The 26,605-nt window shown below is 43.1% G+C and overlaps 1 protein-coding gene across 1 annotated transcript in view; it reads right to left on the bottom strand.

Moving 5' to 3' along the window:
• RAPGEF4 (Rap guanine nucleotide exchange factor 4) overlaps window positions 1–26,361 on the bottom strand; it is a 299,132-nt gene extending 272,771 nt beyond the window's left edge. The window contains exon 1 of the mRNA XM_065561831.1: window positions 26,165–26,361. Coding sequence (XP_065417903.1) covers window positions 26,165–26,211 — 47 coding nt within the window. The 5' untranslated portion in view covers window positions 26,212–26,361. The remainder of the gene's footprint in view (window positions 1–26,164) is intronic.
• Window positions 26,362–26,605: the final 244 nt, after the last annotated feature.

Raw genomic sequence — 26,605 nt, 5'->3', positions numbered from 1 at the left:
GTCTATATGAAGAACTAAATTATGCATATATATGACCTGCATCTAAACATCACTTATTGGCAGGTTACACTCTCACAGAACATACTGTGCTTTTTTCTTCTTTTTCATTATAGACTTTACCTCAACCTCTGGTGATGTTTTGATATTGTGGTGATAGATGCCTTGGAAATACCTTTCAAAGCAGAAACTTTTTTTTTTTAAGCAGTCCAGATCCAAAACAGCAGAATTGCTTGTATTCATCTCTTTCTAAGAGCCACAGCTGATCTAGCAAAAGTTGATCCCAATTCAAGCCTACATGTCATCATCTATAGCTGCACCAGTCTATGCACTCCAGGCAATCCTTAGTTTGTGTGTGATTTTATTTCTATCTTTAGTAAATCTTTGTATAAAAGCCATGTGGCACTACTTTAAGTCCTTTATTTCCAAGTGGTCTAAAAAGGTCTGGCTCAACTAGTAGGTTTAGAGCATGAAAGACGTATAACAACATATCTCAGTTGGAACTCTTTTTTTTAAACTTTGGCCTAGTAATGTAACAATGATGGTCCCCTGTGAAGGCCCCTAGTGCAATCATCCAACATAGATAGAAGTCTTTGATAATAACTAAACCTCTATAAGCAAGGTAAGACTGCAAACTTTCTACCCAAAAAATTAAGTAATATGGCCTCTGTCTTGGTTATGGTGTTTGAAGGGTCTTCCCCAGAATTCAGTGTAGTGATGGGATAGTTAGCCTTTCTTTTGTTTTGTGGCCTGTAGGAGACTCTCTCAGTCATAGGATCACTCCCTTTTAGTTGTGTGTGTTTTTTTTTTAATTGAGAAAGATTAAAAGTGAACTCCCTGTACAACAAAGTATGTAAAAGCAAAAGGGATGGGTGTAGCGCTTAGGAAAAATGGGGAGCATGGAGGAGAAGCAGAGAAATATCAAGAAGGGCTGTAGGCACAAACCATAGAAGAGCGCTGGGGATCATCAACTAGTTCTCAGCAAATCTAATCTGTTAAACAATTTCTAGGGGAGAAGGTTAAGTGGTAATACTAGTCTTTATTTTCTTGGGTACTCCAAGAACTTCCTATATCATTATCCACCATTAACTACAGTACAAAAATATTATAGTGGGGATTTTTAATGGGTTTTTCTTTTACAGAAATCTTAGAAATGCTACACAGTACATATTATACAAGCATCTAAGCAATGCAAGTGGCATTACATGTTTAAATATAAGAAAACTTTTACTCTTATGGAAGCATCTAAGCCACATGACCTTGTATCTAGTCTTTTTTTGGAAAGAAGGATGAACTGGCTTGGCTTTGCCAGTCTGCTAGCTGCATTTAAAAGAAAGTCAAGAAAAGGAAGGAGTCCGAATAGACACCATGAAAACTAAGAAGATAAGAAAAGTTGAAGTTCTGAAAAGAACCCTTTCACTGAGTGTGCAAATAAAGACGGTCCATCTCTTCATTACCATGCTACTCATCCACCTCTGTTACACTGCACAAAAGGGAAAAAAGCGGTCTTTATAGTTGTACATGATTATATTTTCCTTTTGTATTGAGTTCAAAGTCTTTTTTAAAAAGCAAGAGTAGATTGCTCACAATGTAATGGGCCATTCCCAGGAAACGATAAAATGGCCTTAACGTTTTATATTAATACAATAGGTTATGTATAAAACAGTTTTTAAAAAGTTAATGCATATTAGCTTAGAACAGCCATATTTTAATACTGTGTGACTGAAAGTTCCAGTAGAGCAGATGAATGGAGCTACATGAGAAAAAAAAACGCTATGACAAAGGGATAAAGGTTTAACTAAAAGGACTTGAATCTATATTTCAGGTACCTCTTTACCTTCCATCAGGAAACGAGTTATTAGGAGTAATGAAATCAGGGATAGAAAATACAAAAACTTTTTAGATCTTTCTGTGCAAGGCGGTGACACTGGCCTTTACTTCTTCACTTTGTAACGATTCCTTTGAGTTGTGGCTCTGAAAAAGCTATGAAACATCTTCCTGTTATTTCTTTTTCATCTTTCCAAACACTGGCCAGTAATAACCCCTTTCCTATTCTTTCCTTGCTTTTTTTGAAACACATATTGACTGTAATGACTATAAATTATTCAGTCAATGTGTCAGATTTATAAAAGTGTTAGAGCTCCTCTGTGCTGCTGCTAGGTGCCTATGAGAATGTTTAGTGTGTGGGAGCCAGAACACACGGATTCATTTTAACTATGCCTTTTCTCACTCCAGGTCACTGCAACCCAAAAGACATTTAAATATTGAAAATGTTAACTAGGTTTTGGTCATCTCAGTGCTTCACTTTGTAACTGATGGATTGCTTCCTCTTTCACCAAAACCAACAAGCAGCAGACTCAATCCTGGCCTCTCTCCATAACTTTCTAGTGCCTCTCTCCATAACTTCTCTTCTCTTGTGACAACCTCTCGATAGGTAGAGTTCCATATCCAGAACTTTTTTATTCCAAGTATGGAATCTTTAATGAGTTTTATTATAATATGAATATTTAACTGAATAGCTAGAGCATAGTTATGATCATTAATAGACAAACCATTCTGACTGATTTAAATGTTGATCTGAATCCATAAATAACAGGTTTGCAGGATGGGTTGTAACAAATAGACGTACTTCAAAATGCAGGAAACTAAAAACAGGTAAACATCGCTATGTGTGCAACTACAATGCCTCTTACTTGGGAATGAAAATGAATACTCACAAAAGCTTCAGTAGTTCCAATATGTAGCAACCCATCTTCTGACTGGAACATCAAGATGATATGTTCTCTTCGTATTCCACATTGTCTCCCAGTTCAGTACTTGAGCAACATCAAGGTCTTGTTCTTAATCTGCAAAGCACCAGGACTGGACTACCACAAGGATGGCCTTTCTGCGTACAATATCTACTGCAGAATTCTTTGATCTATAGCAGAGCTATGACTGATGGAGCCTTGGATGAAACATCTGAGTGTTGGGGAAAGAATTATCAGTAAAAGATTCCTGGTTGTTGAACTTCCTGCTTCCAAAGATTAGCATAAGTCAAGTCTTGCTTTTTAAAGACAGGGCAGGACATGCTTCTCTGCACAGGCCTTCCACTAATAACAGAGGCTTCAAAAAACTTAAAACAAATACACATCTGTTGAGTCCTTCCTTTCTTCCAAAGGATCCAGAAAAATGCAAACTAAACCAGAAAGGAGAGATGTAGGCAGTCTGTTATCAAACAGCAAGTGACTCAATCTCTTTTGTTGCCTGATTTCTGAGTGATGGGTCTTTAGAATTATCTAGATTGGTAACAACTTTTATGTATTATCAATTACACCAGACTAGCAGTTTCTTATAGAAAAATATCTCGGATACACACCTCTTTGTCATATAGGAAGGCATAGCATTTTTTATGGTATTCATAACCCTGAGCACCCTGTGCTACAAGACCACATTGTTAGACACAAAGGGCATCATTAGATTCTTCAGTAAGTCAGGCTGGGAAGACTATCACCATCCTAACTACAATAGCTCTGTAATTGAGACTTCTCCTTGCTTTGCTCATAGACTGGGACTTTAATCCTTTATTGGTACAGAAAGACAGCCCACCACTATACTGTCTTTCTCATTATAGTTATTTGGTGCACTTCATACAAGTGGTTTTGGAAAATTTCTGGGCCTCTGCTATGTCAGCTGTTCTCAGGTTGAATTCTATTTGATTTTGGGCAGGGTGTCAGATCAAATTGTAAAGATTATTACACCTCTACCCCGATATAACTCGACCCTATATAACACGAATTCGGATAGAACACGGTAAAACAGTGCTCCAGGGGGCGGGGCTGTGCATTCCGGTGGATCAAAGCAAGTTCGATATAATGCGGTTTTACCTATAATGTGGTAAGATTTTTTGGCTCCCGAGGACAATGTTATATCGAGGTAAAGGTGTATTTGTATTGCAGTAGTTCCTAGTGGCCTTAGTCAGGAACTGGGGACCTATTCTGCTAGGCACAGTACACACATATAATGGAAACACAGCCATAGACCAAAAGACTTTCAGTGTAACAGCTGTAGATCTCTAAGGTAGAGCTGGGTGAATAGTGGTAAAAATTATTTATGAACATATTAGCAAATTCCAAGCAGCAATAAGACCTGACCTTCCCCCCCACTTTTCTGTGTACATTCATGAATCCAGGTTTTGTTCACACAAGTGTTATGTTGGGGGAGGGAGTCTTTTATTCATGCAAATGCAGGTATTTGTGTGCAAATGAGCATATTCACATGCAAATGAGTGCATTTACACCAAAAGCGCTTGCCCACCTGCCACATAAACACTGGCTTTTTGTGTTTGAGAACAAGGGTTTTCAGCAGGAGGGAGTGAATGGGAGAATGAGAAAGTCAATGATTTATAAACAACTGACTGGTCAGTCAGCCACAGTGACCAGGAAGAGAGGAGAAAGCAAGTAAGGGAAAAGTGGAGAGAACCCTTAGGGAGGTATAAAGGAAAAGTCCATGGAACTACTTTGTCCTGATGTAAAAATCAGATGAGGAGGTTGGGGGGGATAAAAAGGCTACCATTTCACTTATCCTCTGAGCTGAAGTAATGGCAAACCGGAATAAGGTATTAAAATGGGGTAATCTAAGTGAAATCTGCGACTACTAGCAGCAGATATCTCCAATGGCTGATGATGGGACACTGGATGGGGAGGGCTCTGAATTTCTACAGAGAATTCTTTCCCAGGTATCTGCCTGGTGAGTCTTGCCCACATGCTCAGGGTCCAACTGATTGCCATATTAGGGGTCAGGAAGGAATTTTTCCCCAGGTCAGATTGGCAGAGATCTTGGGGGGTGGGGTGGTTCGCCTTCCTCTGCAGCATGGGCACGAGTCACATGCAGGTTTAAACCAGTGTAAATGGTGGATTCTCTGTAACTAGAAGTCTTTAAATTATTATTTGAATACTTCAGTAACTCAGCTGGAGATTAGGAGTCTATTACAGGTGCAGGTGGGTGAGATTCTGTGGCTTGCTATGCGCAGGAGGTCAGACTAGATGATCATGATGGTCCCTCTGGCTTTAAAGTCTATGAGTCTAAGACTTAGAGACTCTCTGATTTCTTTATGCCCCTTCTCTCATCTAACAGATAAACTTTACTAAATGGTCAAATCCTGTCTAAATTCAAAGAGATCTTACAGCTAAGACCTGAACCAGTATATTGGAGACCAGTCCCTTTTCTAACCCTTCCCAGAGGAACTCTTGAAACACAGAAAAGGGGGACTCTCAGATACACCCTCTCTTTCTTACAGAAATAACCAAATTTGGCCCACAAGCAACTACAGGTGCCGGAAGTGCTAGTCTTCCTTGACTCTGGGAGATTTCCCATGCCCATTACTTCCTATGGTAGCTTTAGCGTTCTTAGCTGTCCCTTCACACTAGCCAGGTGTTTTAAGGATAAAGTACCTCCTCAGAAGCAGCAGAACCAACTAACTTATTCCTTATTTTTTTCTCATTAGATCTTTATATAGCTGAGGAACTACAGGCAATAAATATCCCCCAAATCTGTGCCAAGAATGAGAAAATACATCCACTAGTGCCACTTCAGGACCGGTGCATCTGACTACTAAGGTACATGAACAGCAGGTGGCTGTCCACTGAAGCGAATAGATCTGTGTATAGCTTGGGTTCCTCGGGGGCTTGGACTGGATACAGCTGCAGTTTGATAAAATACAGTTTCTCTGCTAGGTGCTGACTTATCCAGCATGTCTTTGAGAGATATTTCTACTCCTAACGGTAGCAAAAGAGCTTTGGACCCATTCAGTCCCCATTAGAGGTTGTGTTTTTTTTAAAAAGTGTATAAAAGGTGATTACCACTGATTTTTTACGACGAGCTCTGTAGAAGTTTTCAAGCAGAATACTTCTCACTGCTCTAATTCCTAACAAACTGCTGTGTTGCTTTAACTCAGGGTGTGACCACCTGCTCCGTGCTCTTATGTGCACTCAGCCATGAAGACTAGCAGCTGGGCCTATAGCCAGCCACACCGGGTATGGCACAGTTACCAGTTGCTTGATATTCCCTCACATGCAGCACAGACACCACATCTAGCGCTTCACTCAGAGCAGCATCTCTCATGGCATATCTCAGCAGAGGATGCATCTCTCAGAGCTGTTTGACTTGCTCCAGGTCCCACGGGTAGCACATGGCAGAGCTAGGAACTGAACCAAGCACTACCTTAACCACAGAACCATCCTTCCTCCCATAGCACCTTTAGCACAAATTCAGTAAGCCCAAATTAAAGTCTCCCTCCTTTCTCCTCACCTTCTTTGATGACCAGTCAAGATGTCTATCCTTACCCAGGCTATACTGTCCTAAACCTCATCCCTGATGGCTCTGTGCCTCTGCCTCACCATCCCAGAAGTCCTTTGCAGTTCTGTGCCTCTTCTTACTTAGCCCATAGATTCTCTGCCCATTTACACTGGTGCTTGGTAAAAGAGGCTGCTAGACTCTCTATGACTTTGAGTTATTGGCTGCCTTTCCTTCTGGGGCCTGCTCCGAGAGTTAGGGGTGGCAGCACACAGATGGTTTTTTGCATGGGTGGGGCTGCTTCTTGTAATGAGGGTAAATTTGGCAGCTCTCTCTAACTTCTGTGATTCTAGGACATATAAATAAGGGATTAATGAGTAGGAAGGTGGTATTACATCTGCATATGGCAGTGGTGAGACCAATACTGGAATATTGCATCCAGTTCTGGTGCCCACATTTGAAAGAGGATTTTGAAAAATTGGAGAAGCTGTGGAAAAGCCTGGATTTGAACAATGCTTCAATGGCTAGAAAAAATGTCTTCTCTTGAAAGAGGCTTAAAGAGTTTGAGGTCTTTAGATTATCAAAAAGAAAACTGAGAGATGACTTAATTACGGTGTATAAGCACCTTTGGAGGGAGAAAACGCTAGCTACTAAAGAGCTCTTTAATCTAGCAGAGAAAGGCATAACAATCAAGGGCAGCAAGCTGAAATAAAGGCACCGAATAAAGAAAAAAGGCACCTTTAAAAAAAAAAAAAAAAAAAAAAAAAAGACAAAAACACAGTGAAGATAATTAACCACTGGAACAAATTACATGGGGAGGTGGTGGAGTCTCCATCTTTTGAAGTCTTTGAATCAAGACTGGATGACTTTCTGGAACATATGCTCAGTGAAACACCAGTTTTGGGGCTCCATATAAGAGTAACTGTATGAAATTCTACAGTTTGTGATATACAGGAAATCAGACTAGATGTTTTAGTGGCCCCTTCTGGCCTTAGTCTATTAATCAGTTCAAGGAAAAGGGGAGATAATGGGCCAATTTGCTCACGGCTTTGAACCCATCTCTGAAATTTTCATGATTTAAAAAAAAAAAAAAAGTATTTCACCAGCTATAACAATGAGGCAAGCAACACAGGGGCTGAGAGCTCATTGAGACACTGCATTAATTTTCAGTGCAAGTTGAAGTCACCCCCGGGTTCATTCTGAGTGTCTCCAGAAGAGAATTAAGGGGTTAATGAAGGAAGATGTGCTGAAGTACTGGTGGGTGATCTGAATACCTCAAATGGGGAAGGAAACACCAGACTGAAAAAAAAAGTTTTTTAAAAAGACAATACCTTCAATGTTCACCCATTTGTAGAACCAAACTTGAAAACTGGCCAGAACCAGAAGTGGCGAGATACTGCCAAAAGACTTTTTTCTGAGTTTTTCTAGCTGTGTCCTGAAGCGTACATGCTAGATATCTCATGAGAAAGCCTGTTAATCTGTGAGTGCCAGCCACGTTTTGTAAACTGTGGAAGAACGATCTTAACTCGGGTTTAACTGACCAAAATCTAAATTCTGAACCTTATGAGATTATTCTGTCACTAAGTATCTTTTAAACAAAAGTATATGTACATTTCTGCCTTAAAATTTGTTAATACACACAAAAAGACTGTAATACATTTAAGGTAGATGCTGTCCCTTACTGTAGCTGACCAGGAATTTCACAGCTATAATGCACAAGTATTAAACTCCTTTGCTAGCACAGTTCCAAATTGCTTCTTCAGGAAAAGACAGCAATGCAGTAGACTTACAGTGTAAGCATATTCTGTTACACTGGGAGACATGATATTTCTGGATTTTCTCACATTGTACTGTCTCTCCAAGCACTGTTTCAGATTATACTGTAGGGGTCAGCAACAGCTGTGCAGTCACAAGAATAGCGGCTTGCATTTGCAGTGAATGACATGAAAATAAACAGTAAACAATCCAAAAAGATACTAGAGAGGTGAGCCAGATAATAAACCCTTTGCAAGGACCTTGTCCAGCTGTAATCTGTGTGATATATTTAGTGCAAGAAATGTAAGGCCAAGATTACAATTACTGAAGCAGAGCTGGGGGCGGGGAGGTGAGCCCAGGCTGCACCGTGCCCCCCTGGGCATTCTTCCACGCCCCTGCAGGAGGGCATGCCCCATAGTTTGGGAACCTTTGGTCTACATCATATGAGAACTACACAAAGAAGATCTAGTGCAAATGGAAAATAGAGATGATAATGGTGTCATTAGCAAGATACACAAGAGTAAAATGAACAGAATGACTCCACATTTTATTATTTGTTAACAGAGTTGAGCAGGAAAGGATTTTCACAATTTATGTTCAAAATTTGTCCTGTCTTGAATTGAGACAAATAGTCAAAATTTTAAAATTATTAATTGAAAAACTTTATTTATTATTATTAACTTTGAGTCTATTGAAACATTTAGTTTTGACTTTGACCTTTTCCCATCTAATTAGCTTACATAGCAAAATAAAAAGTTGTTTTGAACAATTTTGAAATTCTTTTCAACATTTTTTTGAATTGGGAAATTCATCAAGCCCCACCCTGTTTCACAAACTGTTTCAGTTTCAATCAATCAGCATTTTTCAACGAAAAAATAATTTGTCAAAATAATCCCTCATCTCTGTTTGTTAAGAGCAAACAATTTGCTTGGCATTTTACAAGACACAAGAACAAAGACCCTCCCTGCCTCAAATCCTCTACACAGAAAAGACATAATGCTCTTAGGAAGCCCAGAGACAATGGTTAGCTGGTAGATATTGTGGAAAAATTGAGTTTCTATTATCATTTATATGTCACTATCACCCACACTAATAGGCACTGTCCATGTGTATGGAAAAATGTAGGCCCTGCCTGAAAGGGCTTACAAAGTGGGAGAAATTTGTATGAGGTGTAGTGAACTGGAATGGGGTGGTTCAGAAATATACCAGTTTTCTTCTCAAAAACTGTATAACAGACCAAGAATTTTCACACTCTTTCTTTTGTCTCTTTTTTAGTATGTGTGTGTGTGTGTGTGTGTATATATACACACACACACATACATATTTCAGTTTTTTATTATTGCTCAGAACGGTTAAGATAGGAACATAGCATAAGAACATAAGTACAGCCATACTGGGTCAGACCAATGGTCCATCTAGCTGAGCGTCCGGTCTTCCAACAGTGGCCAATGCTAGATTCTTCAAAGGGAATAAATAGAACAGAGCAATTATCAAGTGAGCCATCCTGTCATCCAGTCCAAGCATCTGGCCTCCTATTGCCTCTAAAGATTAAAATGTTTAGTGCATTCTGCAGTAGCACTTAGAAGCAGAACATTTAATGAGTGTGGCTGATCCACCCCTCCCCCTCTTACATCCCGGTTATTACATGCAGTTATTAACATAAACCCACATTAGAGCCTGAGGAATCTAGCATTGAGTGTACGCTCAGTTCAAATGCTCCAGCAAGGAGATTACTACATCCTATAGCTGTGGGAAAATTCTCACATCCCAAAGTCAAAGCAGTGAATTTCTGGCTTTTCCCCAGTTTTTGCTTTGCATCCAAATAATTCAATCCAAGTTTCTAGAGTAGTAAGAAACCACCACCTCTTAAAATTGCTTTTTGCATTTTCTAACCCTCTAAATCACTGAATAAACTATACATGAGTTGGGTTTTATAGGATTCCTAGACACAGGCCCAAAAAAAGACACCTCCTCCTCTTCTCCCAGCCAAGAAAAGGGACATAGAAAGGAGGAGTGTGTTTGTGCCTCTCACATTGCCTTCCTGCCATACTCCAAGGGGGCCTAACTGTTCTTTTTAATAGATTCCCAGCCTCCTTGTGTCTAAGTGGTTTGTTCCAGATTGCTAACAGCTATGTACTGGGACCGAGCATGCGTGCATCATACTGCATTTCTTGCCACAGTTCTTCCCCGCCATGGAGTGCTGGTTCACTTACAAGTCAAATTTAAACTGTTCTAGACAAATTAAGTCTAAGACAAATTGTACTGATCTTGCAATTCTACAACAATGCATGCTATATACACCATGGTAATGAGCCAACTCTCATCCACACCCATGCCACCCATCATGATTTCAGCTCCAAAAATATAGGCCTCTAAATGGTGAGCTAAAGGAGCAGCTCCAGTGCAGAGAACTGTATATGTTTGAATAGGCCCGAAGTTTTCTATCTTGTAGACAACTGTAGACAACACACACACAGACGGTGGGGATTTGGTGGAAAAAATTAGCAAGTCTGCTGTCCACCCCGGAGAAAAAATAAACCCAGTAGCAGTAGCTACCCAAGGATTCCCATGGTCATTAAAGACCAGAAGGTAACAAAGTGATTCCCCTCAAAGATGAAAGGCCCACTTAAATTCTTGTTTGGCTGGAGGGGTTTTTTGTTTTGTAGTGTAACTTATAAGCCTGGGACACGTCAAAATTTGCTGTATGTAGGACTGGGTTGCCTTTTTGTAGACAACGTTTTCTATTAAAAATGTATAATTTTCTCATTTTTGCTTACACGTTATATCCATCTGAAGACAGCACAGTTCCATATAAGCTCCTTTTCATGTTTCTATTTCTCGCCTCTTCCTCCAGGTCAAGGCATTATATATTTATAAGACAACATTATTCCAGCCCTCAGTTTCAGGAGTTCATTCAGGTTCTGAACTCTGTCAACTCTGTTCTGAACTTGTACAAGGAACTTGCAGGTTGAAAGATGACAGGATGATGTGATTATTCAGGGCTGCAAGTGAAGGAGTAACTTGTTACTTTGATCATGGCCCATCTGTACATGGAAGCACTAAATTAAATGGCAAAAACTAAGTTACAACCTTTCTACAGAAATGGTATATGTTTTACAGAATGATAATTTCAATTACAAATGGGTTTTATAGATGTCTATAGGTATACTTAGATAGTTTGATGGCTCATGACCTACACTACTAATAAAAATAGTGATATATAGTAGTAAAATATCTAAGCATCGAGTCATAAATCCTATTTCAATAGGATTTCTTAATGTGATTTTTTTTCTTTTGTGATTTAATGTACTACAGGTATTTTATGCTAAATTTAGCTTTCCCATGTGAGACTCATAAACCAGAGTGTAGGCTAAAGGGTTATGTTAAACTATGCTGTCACAGATAAATGAAAGGGAATGTAAATTAGATACACATATGTGTCATCAAAAATTTATATACTCCTGTTGAAGACCCTTTCCTACCTTGTCCACAGTCACCAATTGTTCTTTAAAAAAATCCCCAAAAGATTGTTGATCCAATTTATAGGCCACACACATTCACCTTAAACCAGGCTTCAGAAGCTTTTATTTTCCCACGACATTAGTATGGACCATGGTAACGCAGACTGAGGAAAATTCACTATAATATGAATGTAGTCAATAAGTGCTTTTAATACCTGATGCTTTATTTTTAGGGTATTGTCGTTTAAGGTTTTCTGTAACAGATTTGCTGTCAGACATTGTTGAGGGAGACAGTAGACTCACTGAGCATATTTATTAGCATTCATGAAGTTAGGTGTCTTCCACAGGTCTGTGTTTGACTTTCAAGCTCTCTCATTAGGAAGGTGTGAAGCATAAAGTAGATTCTGTGCTTCACCAAGCTGATGTCCAAAAAATGTTGGACTTATGAATCATGCAAATGCAAATTGATGAAAGTCTGCAGATCCTTTGTGACCAGAGGTGAAAGTAAGCCGGTATGGCGTGCCGGACTGGACCAGCTTCTCCGGAGGCGATTTGAAGGGCCCGGGGCTCCCCACAGTGGCAGGAGGATCGGGCCCTTTAAATCCCCACCTGAGCACAGCTGGAGCCCCGAGCCCTTTAAATCGCCTCCGGAGCCCTGCCGCCGCTACCCCAACCCTAGCCCAAGCCCTGCTGCCCCGGGGTAGCGGCGGCAGGGCTCCTGCAGTGATTTAAAGGGCCCAGAGCTCCGTGGCAGCCAGAGCCCCAGGCCCTTTAATTCGCCTCTGAGCCCCTGGGCTCCCAGCCGCCTCTGCAGCTGGTAGCTCTGGGGTGATTTAAAGGCCCTGGGGCTCCCAGCCACAGCCGGAGCCCCAGGGCCTTTAAATCTTGAAAGGCCCCGCCTCATCTGGTTGAGGCCATGCTCCCACTCAGGACTCTGGTGTACCGGTAAGTCCTTTAAGTTACTTTCACCCCCTGTTTGTGACTAACAAAGATTAATAAATCGTATGGGTTTTTTTTAAGTTACTCCTTCAGGGCCAAACCCAATATCCATTGAAATAAATGGAAACACTCCCATTTACTTCAACGGGTGTGGGATCTGGCCTACATTAAGGAGGGACATTTGTTTGCTTTTATATTGTCATTGCACATTAAAGACCAGGTTTTTTGTTTTTTTAAATGGTAGATTTCAGCCAATATCTAAAGATATGTTTAGCTTCACGGGCATATTTACATACATGCTTACTATAATAGCTCATATGAAACAGGCAACTGCATGCACAAATAGAGTGCTAAATTTTCTATGTATGCCTGCATGGAACTCTGTATTTCCAGTATTGCACACTGTTTTGTGCAAGAAAGGTAGGCATCTGCCTTTTGAAAATTTGGCATTGGTGTCTTTCTTAGAAGGATGGCTGAATGATTAAAGTCAGGAGATGGCGTAAGTTGCATGAACCTGAGTAGTTAAAAATCAGCCTTTATTACCAGATTTACTAGACTGTCTAGAACACTGAGGGCACACTGATTTTGCAAAAGGAAATTAACTGACTTTACCGCTGAGCCAAACACTACCAGTTGAGCCAAAGCCAGAGCCGATAAAACCAGTAGGAGATTTGCTTGCTAAGACAAGCTTAGAACTCACTTACTGCAGAATTTACAAATAGGAATCCCACAAACCTCCTGTGTCCCCTTGGCAGAAGTGCTGCTGCTGCCAAACCTCTCTCCCAGTTTATTGAGCAGATTCTAGGGCAGGTGATCAGATAAAAAAAAAAATTGATCCTGATGCTGAACTCCAAATTTGCTCATCTGATTGGACTGCCAGGCGCCTATCAGAGAGAAGGAAAATCTATGTGCATTCATTGGCCTAAAATCAAACATCTGATGCAGTCACGAATGTGCTTGTTGGTTGAGATCAACAATGAAAACCAGCGCGTTAGCTGATTTGCTCCTTTACGTAAGTACCACATCAGTCACATGGAATTATTGTATGTATTGTCAATACATACACAAAAATTTAATTGAATTGCTAACTCAGACAACCCCCCAACCTAAAGCAAATACTCACCAGCAACCACACATCACTGAACAAAACCACTAACCCAGGAACCTATCCTTGTAACAAACCCCGATGCCAACTCTGTCCACATATCTATTCAAGTGACATCATCATAGGACCTAATCACATCAGCCATACCATCAGGGGCTCGTTCACCTGCACATCTACCAATGTGATATATGCCATCATGTGCCAGCAATGCCCCTCTGCCATGTACATTGGCCAAACCGGACAGTCTCTACGCAAAAGAATTAATGGACACAAATCTGACATCAGGAATCAAAATACTCAAAAACCAGTGGGAGAACACTTTAACCTGTCTGGTCATTCAGTGACAGACCTGCGGGTGGCTATATTACAACAGAAAAACTTCAAAAACAGACTCCAAAGAGAGACTGGTGAGCTAGAATTGATATGCAAACTAGACACAATCAACTCCGGTTTGAATAAGGACTGGGAATGGCTGAGCCATTACAGACATTGACTATCTCCCCTTGTAAGTACTCTCACACTTATTATCAAACTGTCTGTACTCGGCTAGCTTGATTATCACTTCAAAAGTTTTTTTTTCTCTTAATTAATTGGCCTCTCAGAGTTGGTAAGACAACTCCCACCTGTTTATGCTCTCTGTATGTGTGTATATATATCTCCTCAATATATGTTCCATTCTATATGCATCCGAAGAAGTGGGCTGTAGTCCACGAAAGCTTATGCTCTAATAAATTTGTTAGTCTCTAAGGTGCCACAAGTACTCCTGTTCTTCTTTTAACTCAGCCAAGACTGAGCTCCCCTGGAGATATCCAAAATCCTAAAACGTTACAAAAGCAGAACTTAAAAACCACACACACACACCACATATTTCAGTTTACCTTCAAATCACGTTTCTTTAGTCCTCTTAACAGCATTCAAATACATTATAAAGACTAGAAAACTATGAAATATGTCTCTTCATGCTTTAAAATATGAACACATCTCTTTTCCTCCACAGATTTTTCTCTTTTGGATACAGATATATATTTTTATATTTTATTTTATATTTTGTTGAGCAATCTTAACAGCTTTGTGATGTGGATTTATCAGAAAAGGACGTTCCCTTCTTAAAAAAAGCTCCCCGCCCTCCATCTACAAATTCAAACCACTACTTCCTACCTAACTAAAGTGTCTACCATCTCACACCTACCTTTCTGGCCACCACTCAAAATGTCAATCCTATCCACCTAACCACCACCTCCAAGTTCCTGCTGGCACTGTTCCTCAGCTCCCCACATACACATTCCCTTGTGGCTCTGCCCCCTTCGTGTGTTCACACATGTGACTACTTCCAGTCCTGGCATCCCTTTGCCAATTCATTCAGCCAGTTTGAAAAAAAAACAACAACCCATCATCTTAATCTGCTGTTTCCCTGGGTGAATGGCTGCCTTCCAGGATGTGTGCCCATGGTTAGTAGCTACAGGTGCCACTGCAGGAATTGGAGGAAGAAATAGGCAGAGAGATTAATGTGTAAGTGGCTTCAAAGGAACAGCCATCTGTTTTCCCCACTCCCTGGCAGCAGCAGCAGCAGCTCCCTGCAGCGAGGATGCAGATTTGGCAGGTTTCCCTAACCCTACTGAGCCTTTGCTGTCCCCATCAGCACACCCAATGCTCCTCCCCACCCCTTCAGGCCAATTAGAACCTGACTCTTCCTGCAGCTGCCTGCACAGCCTCTGCACTCAGGGGCACCCCACGCTCTGCCCCGGTCAAACAGCAGTGTTTAACTACTGTGGATAAGGAAGATAGTGGCTGAACTTGGATACAACACTGTTTGGCAGCCAGTCAGGTCCAAACCATATTATAACTAGGATAAAATAAAAACAAACTCCAGCCTAGGCAAAGTTGTCATGTGACCAGAGCACATTTTTAAACCCAGCAATAACATGGATTGGCTTATCTTGCCCATGATGTCAGTAAAGTTACATTATAATTATTCCACTTTGGCTACTACTGTGTTAATACTGTACTTAAGAGGTGGTGTTTTCCCCGTGTAGAAGGCTGCCAAGTAAGTTGAGCATGATACCTGTTATAGAAATGCAACAAATAGGTATCCTGGGCTCCATTTCATTATACATCTGCTTAGATTTCAATTTATTTCAAGCCATAAAAATGAAATGAAACATTTCCTCGGTGTTTAAATTTAAATGCTAATTTTTTGCATCATCATCTGCTGTAGACTAAATTTTAGTGAAGGGAACAATAAGAAAAAGAATGTAGCAGAAAATCTTAAACGAATATAGGTTAGCCACATTAAAAACAGCCCATAACCACAGTCCCGTTAGGACTCCTGCACTGTCTGTACTGGTCTTCAAGGCCGTTTCTGTTCTCAGTTGTCACAGTTTTAATATAACTTACAATCACTTCCTGGAGACTTAGTAATCCGGATTGTACAAAGCGTTATGTGCTTTAGGGAAAAACTAAAATGCTATATACAATAATCTGCTGTGTAAGAGCTAGAGCAGCTGGTGCAGCTTACATAAAGTGGCAGATAGCCCAATACAACAAAATATAAACGTGTTCATAATCAGAACAACCATTGGCATAGGACAGGCATCAGAATGTGTTTCTGTTTGGACCACAAACAATATACAGTAGCGTACAAACAGACCATTATCCAGACAAAAGCAACAATATGCAATTTCAGTAAATCCCTGGTGACATTTTTGCTTTGAAATGTTTAGTTTATTATAATGATACCTAGTGCTCATGAAATTCCAGGAGAGACCGAAGCAAGCCCCAAGGCAATTTTTAAGATTATATAACACTTCATTTATATAACTGTTTTCATGCCATCAAAGCAGAACTGGTTAAGGAGAAGTGAACTGGCATGCAAGAAAAATTAACAGGCTGCCCCTGACTATATATATTTAAAATATGCTACCAGTAGGCACTACTTTCTGGTGGGGAATGAGGGGAAATTCCTCCCCTTTTAAAAAATGTACATGAAAATTCTTTGGGCAGGGACTGTTGTTTACTATTGGTTTATAATTTGTGGTCTGGTGGTGCCTAGAGTCTTAGACCAGATGGGATCCCATTGTGCTAGATGTACAAAAACATATGCTAAAGGACAGCGCTTGACCTATAGTTTACAACAGTAACTAATACATAAGGGATGTGACCTGTTTGAGGCTTCTGTAGCAACTGCAATATAGATGAAAAATTATAAATGGCCAGCCTTGAATATGTATCCAATGCTGCTCCTTTTGGAGGTTAATCAGAGTTTTGCCATTGACTCCAATGGGAATAGGTTGAGGCCATTTAATTTATATATAACCATCTCAGAGAAGGAAGTGTACACTGTCATGAGAGCTCAACAAGCCCTTTTATGAGGGATGTGTCACAACACTCCTTAGCTTTGCTTTTAATTATTTTTTTAAATAAACATACTTCAGGATTGATTCTGTCAGGTGCTGAGCTCCCTTAATTCCTATTGAGGTCAATGGGAGTGGAGGGCCTTCAGCTTGTTGCAGAAAATGTTCAGTATTTCACAGACTAAGGCCTTAAAAAGGATGTTTAACTGTTGTTAATAATGTAAGCTAAAACTATAAACCTGTGGCTATTCAAAGTTAAGGACTTCATTCCATCTTTCCTTTTGCAACTAGGGTGACCAGATGTCCCGATTTTATAGGGACAGTCCCAATATTTGGAGCTTTTTCTTACATGGGTACCTATTACCTCCCACCCTCTGTCCCGATTTTTCACACTTGCTATCTGGTCACCCTATTTGCAACACAGGACAAGTTATTTGCTAGGGTCTCAGATCTCTGCATGATTCTGTAGATCAGCTGTGGGGTAAGGGAATAAGGTAGGGAAAGGAGAGCATCAGCCTTAACTTTAGTTGGCAGGTTTTGATCAGTTTTTCCCTCCCACAAAACTGTAAAGTAGTTAAAGTAACATCTTCTTTTGTATTCACAAAGAATGGCTCAGATATCTGTGAAGTCCATGGATTAATTTATATTTCATGGATGCTTTTAATCAGGGCTTGGAAACAGCTTGGTACTCTCCAGTATGTTATTCCAGCACTTCTCTGAAGCTACTGTCGCCTTCTCCAAAATCTCAGCTTTCATTTAAAAAGAAAGTAAGTCTCTGGCTGTTATGGTTGCAAAGAAATCCTAAAAACATGGAGACTAAGACCTTGTCTACACTAGAACTAGAACAGCTCTATATTGGTGAGACCTTCTCCCACTGACACAGCTACCGCCTCTCTTGGGAGGTGGAGTTATAAAGCCGACTGGAGAGCTCTCTCCCGTCGGTTTAGAGTGTCTTCATCAGAAGCACTACAGCGACACAGCTACACTGCTGTAGTGCTTCTAGCCTGAGTGTAACCAATGGAGATATGATAATATTTTCAATCTGTTGTGAGTGGTAGCTAATTTTGGTGATTTTTAGGGGCAGATCTTGTGTCTGGGCAAGCTTGAAGACCCATCCCTGACCCCTGCATTTAATACATTCAAATGAGAGCAGACGCTAGAAGCCAGGATTCTACAGGAGTGATTTTTTTGCTCCAAACCAAAGTATATGACAGGGTGTCTGAAAATTGTTTTTGCTTTAAAAAAAAACAAAACCCTTCCATCATGCCTAGGAAGAATAATAGTAATTAAAATTGCTATATATTAGCTCGTTGTAATGGATATGCTAGCCCTTTAAGGATGAAGATGGGAATCTGCTCAGCCATTCTCCATACAAACCTTTTTTTTTTTTTTGGCATGCAAACACAAACCCAGAAAACCAGAGACAGGAAGTGATCTCAGGGGGAAGATTGTGGTTTGGGAAGAACTTAGTCAAGCTTATTCTAGAGGTCGGGCCAAGAGCCTTGATGTGTGCTTAGGGCAAGGCTCACTTCTCTTATCCAATCAGAAAGAATCTTACAGTCCCAGGACTGGTGGGATTTGTAGGCCTAATTAATGGGGTAGGATACAAAAGCACTTCCTTTCCTCAGACCAAGAAAAGCCCTGGAGACAGTTAGGGCTGCTGGTGGTCTCTGAGAGACTAGAACTTTGCTTGCTTGTTTGATTTGAACTTCCTGCCACCTGGGAAGAATCCCTGGAAAGGGGCTGGTATTGCTTGGTGGTTGTTTTTTTTAAACTCTATTACAAGACTGTTTGGCTTTAACTGCCAGATCTCTGATGAGAGCCTGGAATGGCCATTCCAGGAAAGGGACTCTTGAACTCTACTTTACAACTGTATTTGTGCTTTGCCACCAGAACACCTGGTGGAGTTGGATTCTCTAGAGGAAGAAACCCACCCCATGGATAGATCATTATTGTTCATTTGTAAATAAGCCAGTGGATGTGGTCTTCAATGAGCATCAGCCTACTACACCTGTAGATAGGTACCTCTGGAAAATAACTGGAGATTAATAAACTTAGTCATTGGAAAATTCATGAATGGAAAAAATAAGCTTGTGCATATATGGACCCTTATTTGAACTGATAAGAAATGAAGCAAATGCCCATTTTTTATTTTAAGATAAGGATTAGATTGTGCTTTAGAGACATAGACCTTTGTTAGCGTGGGGTAGGGGAAACGAGAGCAGTTCTGCAGGAATTTTGGCAATTTAGCAAAAATTCCTTTGGGTATTAGGTCTGGTCTATGCTAAAAAGTTAGGTCAACGGAAGCCACCTTAAGTTGACCTGTTAATGTATGTGTCTACACTACCGGGTCCTTTACGTCAACCTAAGTCACCTCTAATGTCAACTTCAGTAATCCACCTCTGTGAGAGGCGTAGCAGTTAATTAAATTTTCATGGGTCGACTGCGAGGTAGTGCAGATGCAACATTGGGTAATTCGACTTAATTGACCTCCAGGTGGTGTCCCACAATGCTCATCTGTGACTGCTCTGGAGATCATTCCCAACTCTGCTGCACTGCAGCCAGGTACACAGGAAACAGCCCATCCCCTGCTAAAGCCCCGGGAATTTTTGATTTCCCATTTCCTCTTTGATCAGCATTGGGAGCATGCCGGCTTGAGCACAGCTGATCATGGAGACTACATGCCCCAAACGCACTGCAGCTTGATCTGCACAGGAGGTGGTGCATCTCAGCGCTGTGTGGAGAAGAGTCTGTGCAGGCAGAGTTCCGATCCAGCAGAAGAAAGGCTGACATCTATGCAAAGATTGCTCGTGGAATGGGGGAGAAGGGCTACACGAGGGACACAAGAGTGCCGTGTGAAAATAAAAGTATTTTGCCAAGCGTACCAGAAGGCAAAGGAAGCGAACAGTCATTCTGGTGCTGAACCCCACACATGTCAGTTCTACAATGAGCTGCATGCGATTCTCAGGGGTGACCCTACCAGCACCCCCACAAGAAATGTGGACATGCAGTAGCATAGCTAGGGGGGCGAGTGGCCGCTCCCCCACTGAGCGCAAGTGGCGCCTTGTCAATTTCTTGGTACCTTTTTACTCACTCGGGGGAGCGATAAAAAAAAAAAAAAAAGGCGCCACCTGCTGCGGCGCTTTTATTTTACTCGCCCGGTGGCGCTCTGGGTCTTTGGTGGCAGGACTTTCACTCGCTCCGGGTCTTTGGTGGTGGGACCTTCAGTGCCGCTGAAGGCACCCGGAGCGAGTGAAGGGCCCGCCGCCGAAGACCCGGAGTGCCACCGGGTGAGTAAAAGCGCCGCAGCGGGTGGTGCCTTTTTTTTTATTGCTCCCCCTGTTCCCTCCACCTGCCTACTCCACTGCCTCACAGGTCTGTGAGTCTAGGGATATGATGAATGAGGAAGAGGAGGAGGAGGAGGAGAATGGGAGATGGGGAGAGTGGATCCACTGCTCGCATGAGAGCCAGGAAATATTTTTAACCCTGGAGCCCTGTGGGTCGCAGGACATCACGGTGGCAGACCATGATGCCGGGGAAGGTACCTCTGTATACAGTTACAAGTAAAATCCAGTTAAAATTTAGTGGGCACAAACATTTGGTGGTTGGCATGTTCACTGTGAAGAAAAAAAGTGAGGTGCTGTGGTTCTCAGCTTACAAGAGGCAGCTCCAGCTATGCAGAGGGTGGCCCCTGGAAAAGACTGTTTATGTGGACTGGTATAGCCTTGGAATCCTCTAGGAAACTTTCATGGAGGTACTCTGCGATCCTTTGCAGAAGGTTTCTGGGCAGGGCAGTCTTATTTCTTCCACCATGGTAGGACACTTTCCCACCCAACTCCTGAATTAATTCTGCTGGCATCATTGTGGTACACAGCATAGCAGCATAAGAACCGGGTCTTTACTCAGATGCTTGCAGAATCTCCTTCCTTTCTGCCTCTGTTACCCTCAGGAGATTGATTTCACATAGGGTCGCTTAGGGGAAACGGGGGGAGTTCTCATTAAAAGTGCTCTTACAAGAAAAAAACGGGGGGGCATGTAGACCCACTGCACACCCACACTTTCCGGATCGCCAAACCACATGGCTGCTACTGTGCCTTTTACTGTGCTCGGCGTGGGTCAGCAAGTAGTTTAAAGTGGCTGATAGGAAACTGGGGCCCGACATGAGAGATTTTGCAATTTGGGAGTGAAAACATTCCCTCCCCTGCCCCATTCATAAACAGCTTCCTGTAGTGCTATGGGGAAGGGCCATTGTTTGACTAGCTACCTCTGCTCCTGACATAAGCCTGCCACAAACTTTATTAAAAGTGCGGTCACCCATAATCTGGGTGGGGAGTCTACTCACCGCGGCTGGAGCAGGAAAATGGCACAGTGAATGGTTACAAATTCTGATTATGTTATGGCTTGCACCTAATGTAATAAAGCTATTTTCAAAAAACAAAAAAACACCCTTGCTATGGAAACATTTTATTCATGTATAATGGCTCTTATTTTTTCCCATGACTGACAGCTGGAAATGTGTCTTTCGGCGTGTCATCAACAACTGAAAGCATACTTTTGCTGATTAGAAGGAGGAGAAAGAACATGGGAGGACATGTTCACTGAGATAATGAATGCCTCCAGGACAGCTGACCCAGAGCTGACAGCGTGGAGGATTTCACTGTCTGAGAAGTTAGACGTGGACATGGAGAGCAGGAAAGCTTCCAATGAGCAAGAGTGGGCGGTGCAGGATGAGATGCTTCAAATTACGTGGGGCCAAGCAGTAGGGTGACCCGACGTCCCGATTTTAATCGGGACTGTCCCGATATTTCCTTGTTTGTCCCGCGTCCCGACCGACATGCGGTCGGGACACTGGACAAACAAGGAAATGCCCCGGAGCCTAGAGCCCGGAAGTGCTCGCACCCCGCCCCCCGCCCCAACCCGACCCGACCCAACCCAGCCCCCTCCTCCCCCGATTGGCTCCCTCCCCGAATCCCCGGGCTCACCATTCCCCCTCCCTCCACAAGCGCTGGAGGGAGGCCCGGGAGACACAGGAGAAGCGCGGGGCCAGGGTGAGTAAGAGTCCGGCCTGGTCCCCAGCAGGCAGGACTCAGTTGGGTGGTAGGGAGAGGCGGGGGGCGGACCGCGGGGACAGCTCCCACTGCCGCGGGGGAGGAAGCGGCCATGGCGCTCCGCGGCTGCGGCGCCTCCGAACCCCCCGAGCCGGGGCCTGCTGCAGGGACCCAGCAGCGCGTACGCTGGGCCCAGCCCCTGGCCAGTTGCGTCTGGGCTGCCCAGCTGGTGCTATCCCGCGGCGGCCCCGGGGCGGAGGCATCGGCAGCCCAGCCCCGTTCATTCCCCTGCAGGACGGGGGGGGCTGGGGCCTGCTGCCCCCACTCTGGGGCCGCCGCACGATAGCACCAGCTGGGCAGCAGCCCAGACGCGACTGGCCAGGGGCTGGGCCCAGCGTACGCGCTGCTGGGTCCCCGCAGCAGGCCCCGGCTCGGGGGGTTCAGGGGCGCCAGAGCTGCAGCCGCGGAGCGCCATGGCCGCTTCCTGCCCCCGCGGCAGTGGGAGCTGCAGCAGCGGCTGCTTCCGAGTCCCGCTGGCCGGGGGTGAGAACAGCCGCCGTGTAGCCCCGCGGGCCGCCCCCCTCCTCGCCCTACCACCCAACTGAGTCCTGCCTGCAAGGGACCAGGCCGGACTGTTACTCACCCCGGCCCCGCGCTTCCCCTGATTCTCCCGGGCCTCCCTCCAGCGCTTGCGGAGGAAGGGTTTTTTTTTTTTGGCCCCCCGCATCGCCGCCCCCCGCATCGCCCCCTCCTCCCCCCGCGTCCCGATATTTGTCTTGGGTGATCTGGTCACCCTACCAAGCAGACATGTTGAGATGTCTGACTGAACTGCAGAAACAGGAGGATAGACTCCCTCTGCAGACCCTAATGGACAGCCAGCCAGCATTGCCTGGCGCAGAATCACCCTCTTCCATGCATTCCATAGGCTTAAGTGAAAAGTCCATTATCCCTTTCACTTAACTCAGGGGGAGGGTGCAAGGAACAGAAGGCGCCTATTCACAGACCTTTGAGGGTCTGGAATGCAGTGTTACGTTACACAGCTGAAAATGTTTCTCCCGTTCTAACTTTAGAACCCCTTTTCCTCAAGGTTACCTTTTTATTCTGGTCTCCCTCTTTACTTATGTTTGTTAAATAAAGTAAACGGATTCGAGAAATAAATTTTCTTTATTGAGTAGAAGCAGTGGGGTTGGGCAGGGGGTTGGCTTTACAGGAAGAGCGATACAAGGCAGGTGAAGGTTTGGGAAAGCACAATGCAGACAAGCAGCTCACGTTACTGTGACTCATTACTAAAACGGCTTTTCAAAGCCTCGCGGATACACAGCGCTCCTTGCTGTGCCCTTCTTATTGCCCTGTTGTCTGGCTGCTCAAAATGGCTGCCAGGCGATCTGTCTCAACTGCCCAACCTTGTGGTAAATTTCCCCCCTATTTCCCCCACAGATATTATGGAGCACACAGCAGGCAGCTATAACCATGGGGATGTTCTCATCACTAAGGTCCAACCTTGATAGTAAACTTCTCCAGTGCCCTTTCAAATGACCAAAGGCACATTCAACCACCATTCTGCACTTGCTGAGCCTATAGTTGAACCATTCCTTACTGCTGTCCAGACAGCCAGTGTATGGCTTCATAAGCCATGAGAGCAAGGGGTAGGCTGGGTCCCCCAGGATAACTATAGGCATCTCAATGTCATCAATGTTCATTTTGTGCTCTGGAAAGAAAGTTCCGGATTGCAGCTTTTTGAACAGACCCGAGTTCCTAAAGATGCACGCATCATGAACCTTTTACACCCATCCTACGTTGATGTCTGTGAAACACTCCCTGTGATCCACCAGCACTTGCAACACCATTGAAAAGTATCCCTTTTGGTTTATGTACTCTTTAGCAAAGTGGTCTGGTGCCAAGATGGGGATATGCATGCCATTTATCGCCCCACCGCAATTAGGAAACCCCATCACGGCAAAACTATCAACTATGTCCTGCACATTTCCCAGACTTACTACCCTTCATAGCAAAAGTCAATTAATGGCCCTGCACACTTGGAGCACAGCCGCTCCCATGGTTGGTTTACCTACTCCGAATTGATTCCCCACTGACTGGTAACTGTCTGGCGTTGCAAGCCTCCAAATAGCGATTGCCACTCGCTTCTCCACTGTCAGAGCAGCTCTCATTTTGTGTTGCTGAACAGCAGGGCAGGGGAAAGCTCTGCACAAAGTTTCTGGAAGGTGGCCTTCTGCATTCAAAAGTTCTGCAGCCTCAGCTTATCATTCCATACCTGCAAAACGATGCAGTCCCACCAGTCAGTACTTGTTTCACGGGACCAGAAATGGCTCTCAGAGTGCAGCTGCTCTGTGACTGCCAGCAACAACTGCAAATTGTTTTTTTCAATGGCTTGCACAGGGCTGCTTGCAGGACATTGCTACGTTCTGCGTGGCAGACCCTACTTCGGTTCTGTAAATATTGCAGGAGAAGGTGCGAGGTGTTTGAGATGCTCACAGCAAGAGTGCACAACTGAGCAGTCTCCATGCTTCTGGGGTTATGGTGTACGCATGGCAGTTTTAAGGCGCAAAAACCACTGGGTTGTTTGCCATTGATATGAGGGAGGGAGCACAGTGCATCATGGGATGCTGACGCAATGTTCCCATTCTCCCCTGCAGCAATGTTTTGGTCCTGTGAGGCATTGCACAAACTTCCCAAAACACACTGTGGCAAGTTGTATTTTGGGATAGCTACCCACGATGCACTGCTTTGTGCATCGATGCAGGCACTGCTAGTGAGGACGCACTCTATCGAGACAATGAGCATGGTATGCCATGCACAATCAACTTAATTAGGAGGCTCAAGGTCAAATTAAATAAAGTCAACTTAATTTTGTAGTGTAGACAAGCCCTTAAGGAGCATATTCTGCAGTAGCAGCCCCACCACAAATTAAACAGGTGCTGCATACTTTCCTTACTGGCTAACAGCGGTGGCCAGGACCATTGCTGAGACAGTGGGGGCTGGACACCCATATCCACACCCTTTTGGGTAAGCTTGCAGCTTCTGACTGCCTTTTTGAGGTCAGCACCTTCTGCGCCTGTTTGGGAAGGATAGCACCAGCACCAACACTGTCGCCATTTATAGAGCAGTGGCCCCAACCCCACTGACTCCTGAGCAGGGGCCTAGAGATTGGAAGGAAATGCTGCTTGTGCCCTCTCCTCCTGAGAGGAGGAGGATGCCAGCTGTGGTGGTGGTTTGTGCCATATAGGCACTGGCCCACTAGAAACTGCAGTGATACAAACAAAATATCACACATTAGGCCACTACACAGCTGACAGTAATAGCTTTTGACCACTACTGACCCAGGCCAGATTCAGTTCCAGCTCACTGGTTTGTAAGATGTAGGGTAACCAGACAGCAAATGTTAAAAATTAGGATGGGGGTAGGGGATAATAGGAGCCTATATAAGAAAAAGACCCAAAGAAATGGGACTGTCCCTATAAAATCGGGACATCTGGTCACCCTAGAAAGATGTCATATCCCATTTCTGAGCCCCTGAGCCATCCCATACCCTGAGTGCATAAATGTTTTAAAAGATAGTCACTTTAGACCTGTGTTAAGTTTTCATTCTTAGCCAAGATCTCCTTGCCCTGAGAGAACTGCATTTCTTTGGCATCAGGGTTAATGTTTCACTTGACAGGAATTTTTGTTGGCTAGAGTTCAGCTATGCAAACAGGTTTGTGTCAAGACTGAAAGGTTTTCAAACACTAATTTCAAACTTAGCTGAATAAATCTCTGTTCAGAAGTTAAAATACACTCCCAGTTTCCTTGCGATTTTCTTATTATTTAAATACATTTCCTTTAATGTAATTATTTTTACAGATTTCAAAATTACTTACAGTAACACCCATTTACATCTCACTTTTTAAATATGATGCTAGATTCCACAAAGTTTATGGTTTGAGATAACTCCCAGTAAAATATAAAAGCCCATTAAAGTCACTCAGGTTAAAATAACCTCTGGTGGGCCATTTAATCCACTGGTTCTCAACCTTTCCAGACTACTGTACCCCTTTCAGGAGTCCAATTTGTCTTGTGTACCCCCCAAGTTTTACCTCACTTAAAAACTACTTGCTTACAAAATCAGACATAAAATACAAAAAAAAGTCACAGCACATTATTACTGAAAAATTGCTTACTTTTTCATTTTTACCATATAATTATAAAATAAGTCAATTGGAATATAAATATTGTACTTACATTTCAGTGTATGGTCTATAGAGCAGTATAAACAAGTCATTGTCCATATGAAATTTTAGTTTGTACTGACTTCACTAGTGCTTTTTATGGAGCCTGTTGTAAACCTAGGCAAATATCTAGATGACTAGATGTACTACCTGGAAGACCTCTGCGTACCCCAGGTTAGGACCACGGATCTAATCCATCTCCCTCCACTGGGGGCAGGCTGCTTTCATTATGCCTGATCTAATGCCAAAAATGATCTCATCTAGCCTTGTTTATCTTCAGTGACCACAATTCCACAGCCTCCCTTGATCGGTTTGTTTGTATAGTAAAGTTACCTGGTATTAGCTAACCTAAATTTTCCCTGCAGCAGCTTAAATCCATTACTGCATTTATCTTATCTCTGTTGAGTGATACACAAGAAACACTAACCCATGCAAAATGCCTTCTACCCTGCAA

The sequence above is a fragment of the Chrysemys picta genome, chromosome 11 (genome assembly GCF_011386835.1).
Source record: "Chrysemys picta bellii isolate R12L10 chromosome 11, ASM1138683v2, whole genome shotgun sequence".
In the NCBI taxonomy this organism is placed as follows: domain Eukaryota; kingdom Metazoa; phylum Chordata; order Testudines; family Emydidae; genus Chrysemys; species Chrysemys picta.
This window is presented reverse-complemented; position numbering and strand designations above follow the sequence as displayed.